This window comes from Filicampus tigris, chromosome 17 (genome assembly GCF_054856515.1).
Source record: "Filicampus tigris isolate MCC_2025a chromosome 17, RoL_Ftig_1.0, whole genome shotgun sequence".
In the NCBI taxonomy this organism is placed as follows: domain Eukaryota; kingdom Metazoa; phylum Chordata; class Actinopteri; order Syngnathiformes; family Syngnathidae; genus Filicampus; species Filicampus tigris.
The window spans coordinates 6,299,047-6,314,560 of NC_141233.1; the positions used below are offsets into that span (position 1 = coordinate 6,299,047).

General features: G+C 41.1%; 2 protein-coding genes across 8 annotated transcripts in view; both read left to right on the forward strand.

The window, feature by feature from the left end:
- fnip1 (folliculin interacting protein 1) overlaps positions 1 to 8,981 on the forward strand; it is a 29,515-nt gene extending 20,534 nt beyond the window's left edge. For all 3 annotated transcript variants that reach the window (XM_086013481.1, XM_086013482.1, XM_086013483.1), the window contains 7 exons: positions 1,336 to 1,482; positions 2,853 to 3,022; positions 3,909 to 5,115; positions 5,713 to 5,878; positions 6,059 to 6,259; positions 7,098 to 7,213; positions 7,384 to 8,981. In XM_086013481.1, coding sequence (XP_085869607.1) covers positions 1,336 to 1,482; positions 2,853 to 3,022; positions 3,909 to 5,115; positions 5,713 to 5,878; positions 6,059 to 6,259; positions 7,098 to 7,213; positions 7,384 to 7,462 — 2,086 coding nt within the window. In that variant the 3' untranslated portion in view covers positions 7,463 to 8,981. The remainder of the gene's footprint in view (positions 1 to 1,335; positions 1,483 to 2,852; positions 3,023 to 3,908; positions 5,116 to 5,712; positions 5,879 to 6,058; positions 6,260 to 7,097; positions 7,214 to 7,383) is intronic.
- Positions 8,982 to 10,042: 1,061 nt separating this feature from the next.
- Positions 10,043 to 15,514, forward strand: part of rapgef6 (Rap guanine nucleotide exchange factor (GEF) 6) — a 64,566-nt gene continuing 59,094 nt past the window's right edge. For 3 of the 5 annotated variants that reach the window (XM_086013475.1, XM_086013473.1, XM_086013474.1), the window contains exon 1: positions 10,043 to 10,488. In XM_086013475.1, the coding sequence (XP_085869601.1) occupies positions 10,414 to 10,488 (75 nt within the window). In that variant the 5' untranslated portion in view covers positions 10,043 to 10,413. The remainder of the gene's footprint in view (positions 10,489 to 15,514) is intronic. The other 2 variants (XM_086013476.1, XM_086013477.1) reach the window with 1 other exon arrangement.

A 15,514-nucleotide genomic window follows, 5' to 3' on the forward strand; every position in this document is an offset into this window, starting at 1 on the left:
AAATTTAAGCGTGCTGGCCTTTGCCATTTTCATTGGGTGCCTTTGACCTCATGGAACATAACAAAACTGCACCACATGCCTCAACCCTTGCATGCGCACACTGCCGTGACGTGGGTACACCACACACACACACGCACCCCCCCACACAACCCCACACGCCAACGCATGCTGACAAAGATAACCCATGCACCATGCATTTGGCGAAAGCATGAAAGGCGTCTTTTGGGATAAGTAAAGAGTGGCGGGGGGTTAAATACTCTCTTTTACATACATAATACTATGATGTGTAGTCAGAAAGTATTGAGTTTAATATTTCAGCTGCATCTCAATAGTTCATTTATTTCAATAGTGCACTGCTAAAAGTGAATATATTACATATCAGATGCTCATTTCCTTACTAATTTCTATGTTAAAAATCATTTTGCTTGATGTGTATGTCATCTAATTTTTGGAGATGGCGAATTTTGCAGTTTTTGTTAATTGTAAACTATAATTATCAACTGATTAAAAATACAATTAAAAAGTCATGAAATCTAAATTAAGTTTTCCACAACATTTTCATTTGAGATGCACCTGTATGTCTCTGGTCAAATTAACTACCGTAAGTTAATTGTAAAAATGTTTTTTAAAAATGGGATGAAAGTTATTTTTATTTTATACATTTGTTCTAATGACTTGCAAACACAAACTGCATTTGCTCTTTCCATTCCAATATAAGTTTTAAGTTCTAAGGTCCACCAAAGGTTCCAGGACTGCCCATATAGCGTGATCTTCTTCTGGCCCTCTGATGAGTTACCTCAAAATGAAATAGTCAAGTCATTTGAAGCACCACTTTGAATTCCTCGTACTTGTTATTCCTGGAACTAAAAGCTTTCAGTCAGTTAAGTTCAGAGCAGCAGACCGTACCACACCAAATGTTCCTGGACCTCTCAAAAGTATTACCCTACTTAAACCTGGTCTTCTTTTGCTGTCGTGACCCCTTTAAAGCGCCTTGTTGTCAGCATTGAGTACACAAACGTCACCTAGAGAAAGGCAGAGGAGCAAGCGAGGGGAATTTCTTAAAAGAGGGCTTCAGGGTGGCATGGCCAATTTGGAAAACCTCTGCGGCGACCCAGTGGGATATATTGCGGCCACCAGAGATTCCCACCACCACGTCCAAGTCTGGCGTTCGGCCGAGACGTGCCTGAAATCCCCCCGCCCCTGCCCCAATTCCCCTCCCTGGAAACTCCTGGCCTTCTTGCAGTAGGGCGAGTAGGGTGGGGGCCTCCACAGCGAGGTCTTGTTCTCGAACAATAACGCGTCTGTTCTCTTTCTGTCCTCTCTCTCCCGCTCCAGGATGACCATATGCGACCTTTACAGCATGCCCCGCGTGGCCGAGCCCGTGTGGCTGACCATGATGTCGGGCGCGTTGGAGAAGAACCACCTGTGCAGCCTTTTCATGCGAGAGTTCTCGCTGCTGATGGAGCAGGCCTCCAAGAACCAGTTGAGTGGCGCGCTCGATTTCGACCCACCGCTATGACATCCGCCCCTGTCCGTCCGTGCTGCTCACAAATTGCTTATTGTCGCCTTGACAAAAGACGCCAGAGCGCTGCTGCTGCGTGTGCACGCGTCAGTTGGTAGCAAAGCCTCGCTATTGAACGCAAGCAAACGTATTCAGCATGCAGCGCGCAGGGCAGCATCAAGAGGAACACATTAAAGTTTAAAGATTACATTTAAGTAACATTAGTTCATATTTGTTGTTTATTGTTATGTATTAAAAATCTGAAAAAAATGAAAGTACTTCACATGTGAACACCAACAATTGATTTTTTTTTTTTATTTGAGAGAATAAATTAAAAATGATTTTTTTTTTTAATTCAAATGTAGCAAAAAAATCTATCAATGTACCCAAGACATTAACCTATTAACACCAGGGAATAACTGTATTTAAAATTCTTCATTTTTAAAAGCATTAAAAACAAAAATCTCAAACTAGAAATCATAGTGTAGTCCATTTTACTTTTTTTAAATTGAAGTTTTTTTTTTCTTTTCTTTCTTACAAAATCAACATCAGGAAACTAACATACTAACACACAAAAAAAGAATACTAATTCTTTTTTTTTTAAATCTAGATTTCAATCCCAAAGAGTTTTAATTTATAAAGATTTTGACAAAAAAGAATCAAGAAAATACACATTTTAACAACCACAAATTACTATTATTATTATTTTAAAATAAAAAAAAGAATTTTTGAGACAAATTTTAATCCCTGAAGGGCAAAAAACCAATTTCATAAATCTTAAAAGAAATGTCAACTGTTAATACAAAATACTCCATCATACTAGGATTTATTTTATTGTAAATAAAAAATATTTGCCCATCCAATGACTGCATTAGATTAATTTTATTTTTCAGGAAAATTCTTCCCCCCCCCCTTTTTTTTTTTTTTTTTTACATTAATTAATATAATTTGCATTGCATATTTTTTTATACAAATTTTAATCCCTGCAGGGAAATGTAAATGGATTTTTTTTCCCTCCCTTAACCTTCATCAATTATACAATTATATTATCTTCTTTGTAACGTTTGCACTGTTGAGTTGTGCTGCACGTGACTGGCTGACCACCATGTCAAAGTGGAGTCATAGGACAGGAAGGGAAGTAGACGCTTATTTGGAAATGAGAAGTGAATCATGCCGCAAGAATGTGTGTGTGTGTGTGTGTGTGCGCGCGTGCGTGAAAACGTGCCTATACATGTGTGTTTATTCACTGTCCACTTTTGACCTTTTCAACTTGCGATAAAGCCCCCACGGGCGCCCCCGTATTGGCGTTTCCTGCCCGTCTGCTCACCCGTCCGTCTTGTGACATTGGCAGGTTCCTCCCGGCGTTGTTGACGGCCGTCTTGACCAACCACTTGGCTTGGGTGCCCACGGTCATGCCCAACGGCCAGCCGCCCATCAAAATCTTCCTGGAGAAGCACTCGTCGGCCAGCGTAGACATGCTGTCCAAGACGCACCCTTACAACCCGCTGTGGGCGCAGCTCGGTGAGACACGTAAAAGAGACTACTTGAAATAATGCATAAACATCAGAAAACTACTACAATGTCAGTCTGAAGATAAGACATCCACCATGGCCTAAATAGTCATTAAACATGTTTGTCAGTCTGACTGTCATCTCCAAGTGACTCATTCCTGGATGTGCACCTTTATTTAAATCTGCATTAAAAAAAACAACGAATACCACGGCAGATTTCTTTATTATATTAAAAAAAAAAACTTACTATAATAAAAAGCCTTACTCTCGTTCTCATATGTACCTAAAAATGTGACAAAATACTGTGAATTTATTGCAAAATCTAGTGCAGATTTGTTACACTATGGTGAATTACGTTGCAAAATATTTAAAAAATGTGCCACAGATAGTGAATTTTGTTTAGAAAAATATGACAAATTATTTTTTAATTTCCCTGCAAGGATTATTTTGAGGGGCAAAATATAGTGAATTTTGTTGCAAAACAAAGTGAATATTTTTTCCAAGTGTGGCTCATTTTGTTAGAAAATGTGAATTTTGTTGGAAATATAGTGAGTATTGTTGGCAATTTGTTTAAAAATATGTATGTGGTCATTGGTTACAAAATGTGCGATTTTCTTTAAAAAAATAATATTGTTGTAAATTATAGTTACTTTTATTTGATAAAATAGCTGATATTGTTAGATTTTAGATTTGATTAAATCTGCAGAATACAAACGCTATCTGTCATGCTTCAGGTTGTGCATGTTCGGAAAGTACCGTAGATTCATGGGGACACCTAGTGGTCAGTGGCTAGAACTGCAATGCATTCACATGACGTGACATTGTTTTTTGCTTGTGTGGGACAAGAAAAAAAAGAAGCTCAAAAGTGTTGCTAACGTCACGCTGTGCGTTCCCAGGTGACTTGTACGGCGCCATCGGCTCTCCGGTGCGCCTGGCCCGCACGGTGGCGGTGGGCCGCCGTCAGGAGCTGGTGCAGCGCCTCCTCTATGTGTTGACGTACTTCATCCGCTGCTCGGAACTGCTGGAGACGCACATACTGGACAGCGGCGAGGACGAGGCCATCGTCATGCCCGGCTCGCTCATCACCACCTCGCTGCGCAAGGGCGAGGTGGAGGAGTCGGACTACGTTTTGGTGACCGTGCTCAAGTCCGGGGGCGACTACTTGGCGGAGAAGGAGGACGACGGCGAGGACCAGAGCCAAGCGTCCGGGACTCTCCAGGACGACGTTTGCCGGACTTCGGAGGAACCCGAGGGGCCTCACAGGGAGTCCGGCAGCCCGCTGACCGCCGAGGTCCGGATGGAGACGGTGCTGCCCGTGGGCTCGTGCTCCCCGAGGGAACGCGGACCGGACGAGGGCTTGGGTAGTGACCCCGTCGGAGAACCCCTGCTAGGCTTCCACCCGGAGAAGAAGCCTCCGGATAAGAACACCCCCCCTGGAACCACCATGTCGGGCCCCATGTCGCTCATCGTGACGGAGGAGCCGTCCACCAAAGTTACCTTCCTCATCGGGGACTCCATGTCGCCCGAGTCAGACACCGAGAGCCGGCGGAGGAAAGTGGAGGAGGACATGAAGAAGCACAGAGAGCTTCACCATCTTTTGCTGCCCCCGCCGCAGGACCTTTTGTCTTTGCAGCGGGTGTCCAGCAAACTTCCCCAGTGGAACCCCGGCGCTCCGGATTACAGCCAATTCGACGAGTACTTCTGCCCGGAGAACCCGGTGGAAACGAGGACAATAGACTACGTGGCCCAACGGGAGGAGGCTGCCGGCACCTTGGCCGGTCTTCGCAAAGACCTTCTGGACCCCTCGGGGGCGGGGCGTCGCATCCAGGGCGGCGTGGAGAACGCAAGCGACGCAGATGATGCGCAGAGGAGGTGCAGGTGCACCTCAACGGACTCGTGTGACAAGGGACTCGTCCTGTCCGTCCCTGTCCTACACCAGGACGGAGGTGATGGCGGAGGCGGTGGTGAGGACCAAAAATGCAAGGCGGCACCTCTCAACGACTGGGAGATTCCGCGCAACGAGAGCTCGGACAGCGCGCTGGGCGATAGCGAGAGCGAGGAGACGGAGGACTGGCAGGAGGAGGTGATGGTGCCCTTCCCAGGGTGAGTGCCCATTTTAGTATTTTCAGATTTTTTTTTTTTTCCAAGAAAATTATTTATAAGGGAGAATCAATGTTTTAAAGTATGTATTCATTAATTTGTATTGAATAGAAATAATGAATGCATAAATTACATTTTTAACGTTGAAATTATGTAATCAAATGTTATTACCTCATATAATTAGGTAATTAAAACAAATGTTTAACACTCATACATTAATTTATAAATGCTTATCAAATGTGTTTTATTTACTTATAATATTTAAAATCATTCATATATTTTTAGATATAAATAATATTGAATAATTATAGATGTATAATGATAAAGTCATGTTGTACACAAATGGTTTTACAAATGAACACAAAAAAAAAGGTTTTCATACCTATGTTAAACTTTTTGGGGGAGTATTTTTTCATACTATGCCTTTTTTTTTATAAACTCAAAAGTGTCACTTGCTTTTGGCAGCAAACCAGTTGCACCTGAATTACGGGTTCTCTTGGTGATTACTTCCATGTACCGACATACGAATATTTCCATTGCTCAAATTCCCCCTCAAGGATCCAAAATCCAAACTTAACAATGTGGTGTTTGCACTGGCAGCTCCAAACCCGTGGAGAACTACTCCAAGCCAACCATCGCCAACTTTGGCCGCTCCCTCTTCGGCGGCTACTGCCCCACCTATGTGCCGGACTTTGTACTGCATGGGATGCCCACCGACGACAAGCTACGGCAGAGCCTCATGGCCGAACTCACTCACGCCGTCCAGGTAAAGGGATACATTTTAATACCTCAAACTGGGGTCCACAAATCATTTGAATTCATAGAGTATTTCGGTGTACACATTTTATTTGTTTATTTCTCCCTTGTAAGGGGTCCTTGGACCCAAGTAGTGTGAAAACCCCTTCGAAACAAGTGTTCTAATGACATCCGGTGTTGTTTTACGCAGCATCCGGTGCTGGACGAGCCCATCGCCGAGGCCGTGTGCATCGTGGCCGACATGGACAAGTGGACGGTGCAGGTGGCCAGCAGCCAGAGAAGAGCCACCGATGTGGGCAAACTGGGCAAGGAGGTGCTAGTGTCCAGCCTGGTGTCAGGACTGCTGCATTCCACGCAGCAGCTCTACAAACTCAACATGTCCCCCAACTTTGTACGCAGCACACACATCACATGACAACGCACATTGTCACCCACAAATTCCAAATTTGTAAAGTTGTGAGAAAATCTAGAGGTGCAACAGTCATCATGCGAAAGGAGAGAGGAAAGAGTGAGAATAAGGAATTAAGCAAATCTTATCTCCCATGGACGATAGAAAATCTCAAGACTTCCCAAAATCTCATGAGACTTTAGATAATCTTGTGAGACTTCAGCAAATCTTGTAAGAGTTCAGTAAATCTTTTGAGACATCTAAAAATTTCATATGAGTCTCTTGACTCTACAAATAGCGTGACTTCCCAAAATCTCGTCAGACTTCACAAAACCTTGTGAGACTTGAGAAAATCTTGATAAACCTGTAAAAGATTTTTTTAAATCCAGTGTCTTCGGAAAAGGTGAGACTAGCAAATCTTGTGATACATTAAACAATCTGTTGAGAATTCAGAAAAGCTTGCGAGACTTAAGAAAATCTTGAGACGGAAGAAAATCTTGTGAGACTTGAGCAAATGTCATCACAAATTTTCACTCTTTCAGACTTCTGAAAATGTCATGAGACTTCAGCAAACGTATTGAGACCACCAAATAGCATGCGACCACAGCAACGCTTGTGAGACTTTAGAAAAGCTTGTGTGAATTCAAAAAACCTTGTGAGACTTTGGTTAGCTCCATGAGACTTGAGCAAAATAAAATCTCGTGAGGTTCCAGAAAAGCTTCAGCAGAACTTAATACATCTTTTAAGAAATCTATGGAGTCTTGAGCAAATCTTCTCTGATTTTATCTTATCTTGGAAGGTTTTGACGACGCACATTTTGACTTATGTCCTTCGTCCTCAGTGTATCATGCACCTGGAGGACCGCCTGCAGGAGATCTACTTCAAGAGCAAGATGCTGGCCGAGTACCTGAAGGGGCAGAAGAGAGTCCACGTCAAAGAACTGGGCATGGTCTTAGGGTGAGCACCCATTATTGTTGTTGTTATTATTATTATTATTGTTGTTATTATTATTATCATTATTATTATTATTATTATTATACAGTCGCTGTGGGGGGACAAAAGGAGGTACAGTCATGGTACACTTGAAATGAACTTATTTAAGGAAAGATGTAATTTGTTGATTTCAGAATCGAATCGAGCGACCTCCCACTTCTGGCTGCCGTAGCCAGCACGCACTCGCCCTATGTGGCCCAGATCTTGCTGTGAGGACGAGGGAACACGTCTTGGCTTCCTTTTCCTCCTTTTGTGGACCTCACACACTGTTGCTGCTGACAGGTGCAGTACCGCCATCGCACCACAGGAGGGTGCTGTTGGGCAAGAAAGGAAGAGCCTCTTGTTTGAATGTTTTTTTTTTCCTTTTCTTTTTCGGGCACCAAGCCAAAGACTTTATTACTAAAGGAGTGTTAGGACCACAATGAAAAGAAGCGAAATACGACACCACCAGAGTGAAGACATCTATTTTGGAGAAAAATAAGGTGCATATTTTCGGGGCAGGGCATCCATCCATTCATACAAGAATATTAACATAGAAAGGGGAATTTTTCACCCCTTAAATTTTCACTTTTTTCTCGTGAGATTATATCTTTTTTTTTTTTGCTCCTCTAAAATATATTTTTTATTCATTCTTATCTAGGACTTTTAAAAAGAAATCACTTTGAAAATTGGCAACTTTGTTTTCTTGAAAATTTCATAAGTTTCAGGGGTTTTTTTCCCTTAAATGTACAACTTTTGAAAATATGCAACTTTTTTCACAAAAATATCCTAATGATTAGAACTTTTATTTCTCTTGGCAAAATGCACCTTATTTCTCAAAAGTAGACTACTTTGTTCTCAAACAAGTGACTTTATTCTCAAACGTGCATCTTTATTTTCTCCAGTTGATTCTTGATTTTAGTCTTGTCAAATTGAGACTTTAATCTGGCTGTGTCATTTTTTGAAAATTTCTTTTCACTGTGGGCCTCAACATTCCTTGGCACTGTACTTGATTAACTTTTAATGCAGAGAAAGACGCTTTGAGGTATTTTCTATTCAATTTTGTGCTTTTTCTGTACAATCTCCAACAAGCCAGCCGTGATGTAAATAGTCTTTAAAAAAAAAAAAAAAGCACGCCAATTAAATTTTTCTTCTTTTTTTACAAGCCCTTTCCTCCACTGTTCTTACTCAAATGTACCATGACAAACCGGTTCAGAAAATTTCCAAACACTACCTCAGATCTTCTTATGCACCGTTCACAAAACAACCCTGAGGTCATTTATTGAAAAGTGATTCCTAACTCTTTAAATCAACATTTAAACTCCCCCAACCACCACCCTCCCATCATGGAATCACTGCTGTCTATTTTACAACCAAAACATAAAATGCTGAATATTTTCACACTTTTCTACAATGTTTACGGTGAGGAGTAACCACAACAAGATGTAGGAAAAGCCACAAAGGGTTCTTCTTGTTTTTCTTATTCTTGTTTTTTTAACAGTGCTTTTATTGTTTTTGTCTTAATTGGAAATGATGATGTCGTCACAGGCTTCCAAACAGCCGCTAATGTTAATTAGCGCTTGTTGTTCGTGTGGTAAAGGCGTCCTTTGTATATGACTAAGTTATTTTTGTGGACTGTACAATTCATTTCCATGTATTTATACCTTTTCAACAATTGTCTCCTCGGAAATATATCTTTTTCCCAATTTTATGGGAATGTTGTGCAATAAAGATGCAGACATTTGGACATAAAGGGGTCTCCTATTTTTTCAGATTATTTTTGCAATTGTCTATTTTACGACGATAACATGCTCATTTTATTAAACCACTAACTTAAGTGCAAGTACAAGTTTTTGCTGTGTTAACATTACCCATTTATGATAAACATTTTTTAAATCTGTTAATATTGCACATTTTATTTGTGATATTTAAAAAAAGGCATCGCTTAAGCATAAAGTATACATACTTTGTATTTCATTAAAATTACTAAAATAAAATGTTGAATAATACTTGAACTTAAGGAAAGTATTAACAAAAAATCTATAGTATAAGTATAGTTTTAGTAGTAAATCAATTACAATTTACAATCATTTAAGTTGTTCATTATTACACGTCTTTGCAATAAAAAGCACCACAGTAGTCTTTAAATATTTTTAAATAAAATACAGTATACAGTGTGTATGGTTTATGATTTATCATATACATATATACGTGAAAAATTATGCATCTAATTTTGTTTCATTTTCACTGTAATATTCACTGAAATTATTAAATATTGATTAATATTGCACATTGACTTGTTGTTGTGTTGTGTGACACCGCCCGCGGGAGAGAAAGTCAAGTAAAACGATCGCGCTTGCCCCAGTTATGCAATAAGACGAGCGCCGCAGCAAGGAGTGCTCAAGAAAGTGACTTAAAACACGCACCGTTTCTTGGCATGACACCGTTACATGATACCGTGTGTTGACCTGCGAATATATGATAAAATTGCTATCATAAAATCGTGTCATTTATGAACGGCGTGGCTTTTATTACGGTAGTCATATTTCGCTACACTTTTTACAGCTACCGAAAGTGTCAGCAGCCAGTGATGCCTTCAGGGACCACGTAAAAGTGCGCGGCAATCGGCTTTCCGAGTACAACTGTCAGTTTACATATTAAATGGTTAAAAATAGGTTTATCTCTTTTAATAAACTCGTATACATACGTAAAAAGTGTTTAAACTATGAGTTATGTCAATTTTCCGAGAAAGCCGCCGTGCTTCGTCACTCGTTTCCTCCCCGTCCCGGTGTACATGAACGCAACGCCACTTTACTGGCAAACAGATGTATGTCGTCAACTCGCCACATTCGCTCCTTTCTCCAGGAGGAGGGCACCAAAATCTCCACCGTTCGGATGGAACTCGCGGTGGCGGCGGTCGAGATGGACGTACGGAACTCATGACTACCCGCATACAACTTTGTGGCACTTTTAACCGGACTACAACGCTCTTTTCTGACGCTTTTTGAGTTTTTTTGGCGTGATTTTGGTGCCCGGTTGCAGGGGCGGTAGCTGAAAAAGCCCACCGGATGATCCATGCGCGCCCGGGCGACGACGAGCTCCGACGCAGGGGATGTGACTGCATCCGAAGTTTAGAACTCGACTGAAGAGGAAGGAAAAGTCCCTCCTAGTTGGAATTCGACGTTATGAAAATGACCGGAGCTATGGAAAGTGCTTTCAAGCTGGCGCTGAGGAAGCCGCCCGCCTTGCGGACAGCAGAGGTACGTGAAGCCATCGCGCCTTTAAATTAGCACATCATTTTTTTTCGCCCCCCCCCCCCCCCCCCCTCCACTCAGTTAGCTCACAACTTCAAGGGTACTAAAATGATTAGTCATCGGATTACGTTTTTCAATTGTAGTACGTGCTATTTAATTTTGAGTTAAGGGGAGTTAAAGGGTTTACAATACTAAATAAGCGTGTATAAACACTTAGTTTGTTATGGTAGCCACGCCGAGTCGTCAAACTGGTGGACGTAACATTTTGAACGGTACAGTCTGAACGCATTCAAAGCAGATACAACAGTTAGTTCCGCTTTGATTTCGGGCGGTCCCTGAAGGCTACACTTGACTAAAAATGGAAAATATTTTATTGTACGACAGCTGTGTTGTGGATACTATGATTTCAGACTACCCTTGAATGCAACTCTTGAGTACTGAAAAGTTGTGAGCTATGACGTCACGTCGCCCTGAAGGCAACACAGAATGCTATGATGTCAGACTGTTCCCGAAGGCCACATTTGACTTTAAATGTATATTCTTGTATTGTACGACAGCTTTGTCGGCAATGCTATGATTTCACACTGCCCATGAAGGCAACTCCTGACTTAAAACCGCACTGAATGTTTGTGTGAAGAATACTTTAACGTCATATCGCCACTGAAAGCAACACTGTATGCTGATGTCAGACGGTCCCTGAAGGCCACTTGTCAGCGATAGCCCCGGTGCATTGTGGGTGTGATGACAACAAGTACGATCTATGGTTCATTCACACGTCACCTTCAGTGGAAAAGCAGTAGTAGTGGAGCAAGCACTTTTTTCTTTTTTTTTAGCACCTCCATTTTTTCATAAAGGCCCTCTTTTGATGCCTCTTGATCCCCTGTTTGTTTGCGTCCGCGCACTGACCAGAAAGCCTCTTTCACGCCGTCCATAGACCGCTTTTGTACGCACGCGAACAACCCATAACAAGCGCGCTCGCCCCGCCAATGAACGTCAAAAGAGCCGATTCGGGCGCTTTCGTCCCGTCCACCGCGAAAATTCTAAAAACAAATCCAAATCTAGCAGGACGCGTGATTTAAAAGAAAAATATATATAAAAAAAATAAAAAAGCTCAAACATCTTGCATCAAAGAAAGATCCAATTTGTACATTTCTAGTCCACTTTTGATCCCTCAGAATTGTACATTTACAAACACATTTTAAATTTTGGGGATTCTTTTTCAAAGTACAGTAAGAGTCAAAATGCGATCTAATATCACTTTCAAGTTGAACCGTCCTACTCCCTTAAACAGAGTTTCTCATCCACTCTCGAGCAGTCTTATGTCGAAGTGACTCTTACTCCAAACCTTTGGGGGACTCATGTTCATGTTGAGTCATGTCAGAGCAAGAACCCAGTTGATTTGAATTGTTAGGCCTTCCAAGACGTTAGCTCTTTATCACTGCAAAGTTTCTCATCCACTCTCAAGCAGCCAAGATTCTAAATGAATCTCAGTGACCACATCAGTGCATGATTCTTGTCCACTCTTGATTAGCCACAATTCAAATTTGATGTTGTACTTCCACCTCCAACCGATTCTTTATGTCTCTGTGGTTAGCTCGTATTGTTGAACATTGTTTTTTCATTTTCCTTTTTTTTAGTAAATGTTGGAGCAGCTTTTCCGACAAACAAACCCGTTTTGAAACATCAGGAAGCAACTGCTCCACGCTATGGTGCCTGCCGGCTATTGTTTAAAAGTAAACATGCCGCCGCTTCCTGTGGGCACCCGCTTTTGAGCTGTCACTGGCTTGCGTCATAGCTGGCGCATGCGTGTGCTAACAACACAAGTGCATGTTTGTGTGTGTTTAAAGAAAAAAGAAAAAATGTCCGTACATTCCATGCCCCAGAGCAGGCGTGGACAGGCTCACGACGTTCGGTGAGGAATGCGCATGCAAGCTACAGGTGGACTCACCTAGCATAGCATTAGTCAGACAATCACAGTTAAGGGGCGGGACCAAAGTAAATTATTCACACAGGCTTATTTCTTGTTTACTTTTCTTATTTTTTGAAAGCATCCCTAGTCCGTCATCTTTCTGTCCCGCCGGACTACGCGGAAAAGCGAACACATCAAAGTAAAAAACTAAGTAGAACTGCAACGTTGTTGGGTGCACAGATTAGTCAACAATTTTATAGAGCGTATACGGCTTTGCTGATCCAACGTGATCTCGTTTTTGGTTGGCGTGCGTTGCAACCTTAAAGGCCTCAAACATTGCCGAAAGTGCCTCCAAGCAATAAAAGTCTCACTCTCTCATCAGATGTATCCTAGATTGTTGCAGTGTGTTCTTATGCACGACAAAACCCCCCTCAGGTGCTGTAGTCCACCTGTGATGCAAAATGGGACACTCAACCAAATACCTCCCTCAAGGCTCTGTAGGTATAAATTAACAAAGGTTGTGCAACCGGAAGATGATGTCATTCGCCACGTCACATTTTTTAATGCAATTTCGTCCCTGATTAGACGAATCACTCACTCACTTGCATCATGAAGCTTTCGTAAAAAGCATTTTTTGTTCAGTATGAGTCTGCTGATAAAGAATCGTCTTGATTGTGGGGGTGGGGTGAAGGTACAGACACAGGAGAGGAGCAACAGAGTCAATTTGGTTCTGATACTAGACTGCAATATTTTATAAAACATAAAAAAACATTGAAAGCTATTTTGTAAATATTTGATGCTGCTGCAGTGAATACTGTATCGATGCTATCATCCAATTGTAAAAATGGCAATATAGTGACACAATCATTAAATGGTTTTACTGTGATTTAGTTCTTTGTACCGATGCCATATCGTTCCAATTCGATACAATGAGATCACAATAGTTTTTTAATAATATCTCAATAGAACAATATTCTTGAAAGAAAAGCATATAACATGCAACATTTGCAATATTCCATGCATTGATACTGTGATGCATCCGACTGATGATATCGAGATACAATGCTTAATTTGCAAGAAAATGATGGCAAAACCATTAATATTATTTAATGCTGCGGTATTGATACCATGTTATGTATCTTGTTACTGTATCATTACATGTATTTATGAAGTGAAACAATGATATCATACAATCGTATGAGTATTCACTGACTCCAAACTCACACCAGGGCCTTCTCCAAACTTTCCGCCATAGTTGTGTTTGGAGCAAATCGGAGCAAGAACCTCGCCGATTTGAGTTGGCATCCTTCCGTCGTTTTAGTTTCCCAAAGGCGCTACCTGACAGGTTTGAAAGGAATGCGCTCGCCGTCGTCTTGGGAACGCCAGGAATGTGACAAGCTGCATTCCGTGAACGTTTCCTCTCGAACAATGAAAGCAGAAGACAAAAATAAAGCTTCCCGTTGCCGCCGTTTTGCAGAATATAAAACGCTGTTTTTGTTTTTAACAATTGGTTGGCAAACAGGAAGTGAAAGGTCTTGATTCAGTGGTGGTTTCACAGCTGTGCTGGTGAAAGGTTGACCTACAGTACATGGCGTCGTTAGTACACTTTGACTTTACTACTGGAAGTTATGAAGATGTGGTCGTGGTTTCTCTGACTGAACTGCTATTTGACTATCTTTGAATGTGATTTGTGTATGAATTTTATTGACACATTTACTATGCCAAAATGTCTTTTAACAAGTAAAATCAGTCTCTGACCTAATTCTATAATGTTGTCTCTTTGGCCTACATTAATGTTTTCACAAAACCAAGGAGAATCACATGTGTATTTAAAACAACCACATAGCCTGTCTGCTAGCTTAATGCTAACTTATGACGGGCCAACGAGTAGCACAGCTGTCATTGTGTTGTAACCTTTTAAGAAACGGATAATTGAAAACCACCAGTGATATGACATGTAGATGGGTTATTACTCACTGGTGTATATGCTTTATTCTCTGTGAAGAGTTACTAATGTTACTGCTGTACTGAGGAGCTAAGTCAATGACAGTTACAAGTGCATTTGGGATCTACTGCTTACATGGGAAACCTTATTTTCACAGTAGAAATACTTTTTTTTTTTTTTTTAAAGTATTTGTCGGTGTAACAAACACTAAAAACAAATAATTTATTTCTCCTTTCAGCTAAAAGCAGCTGTAAATCACCAAAGTACAACATTGTTACAGTGTCTTATTGTTGGGCCGATACACTTAAAATATCTGCTTTTGTACCCTTGGCTTTATACATTCGGGAACATATATGTGTTTTTGGGTATTCATTCATTTTTTTGGGCCCTCATTCAACGACGTTTTGTGTGATTTATGGGGTAGCACAAAGGCTTTCCAGAACAGATCTGAAGCTTCTTATCTTTGGAGACTTTGGATTCAGAAGGCTTCAGGTATTACGATGTAAATCTTACAGTGGAGCATTAAAGGATGTTGCTGCCTCAACGAGCTGCAGTAGAAACCATTACTGTCAAAAAACATCTTTTGGAACGTTCTAGAATGATGTATAATTGAAGAGGTTCTAACTTTACAGCAGTAAACAAAACAAAACATTGATTTAGGAATAGATAGAAGGACCAAGTACATGGCCGCCTCAACAGGCTACTTTAGAAATCCAAAGTAAACGTTCATTTCAATGGCAAATATTTGAAGTCATGCTTCGAGTTTGAACTAACTGCTAGCAGCACAGAGCTGAGGGATTTTTACATTTTCACAAAGGCTCTTGACTGACGTCTACTACCTTGTTATTGTCAGAGCGCATGGCAGTTTTAGAACTTCCGAGACTTTCCTGCCTCAATGGGCTGCTGAAAAAAGTCACAATGAACCTGAAGAGAGCAAGGCGAGCTGCTAACATTTGTTGCTTAAAACCTACCTCAACGGGCTGCGGTAGAAATCCAAAGTTAACGTGTCAAGCTTTCTGGAAGGACAGAGTACTTGACTGCCTCAATGTCCTCAATGTAGAAATAAAATTTAAAAAAATGCATAAAAAGAACAAAGGAAGATCCTAAATTCATCTCAGTAAAAAATAACGTGTGTTAGAAGAACCAAGTACTTGGCTACCTCAACGGGCTGCGGTCGA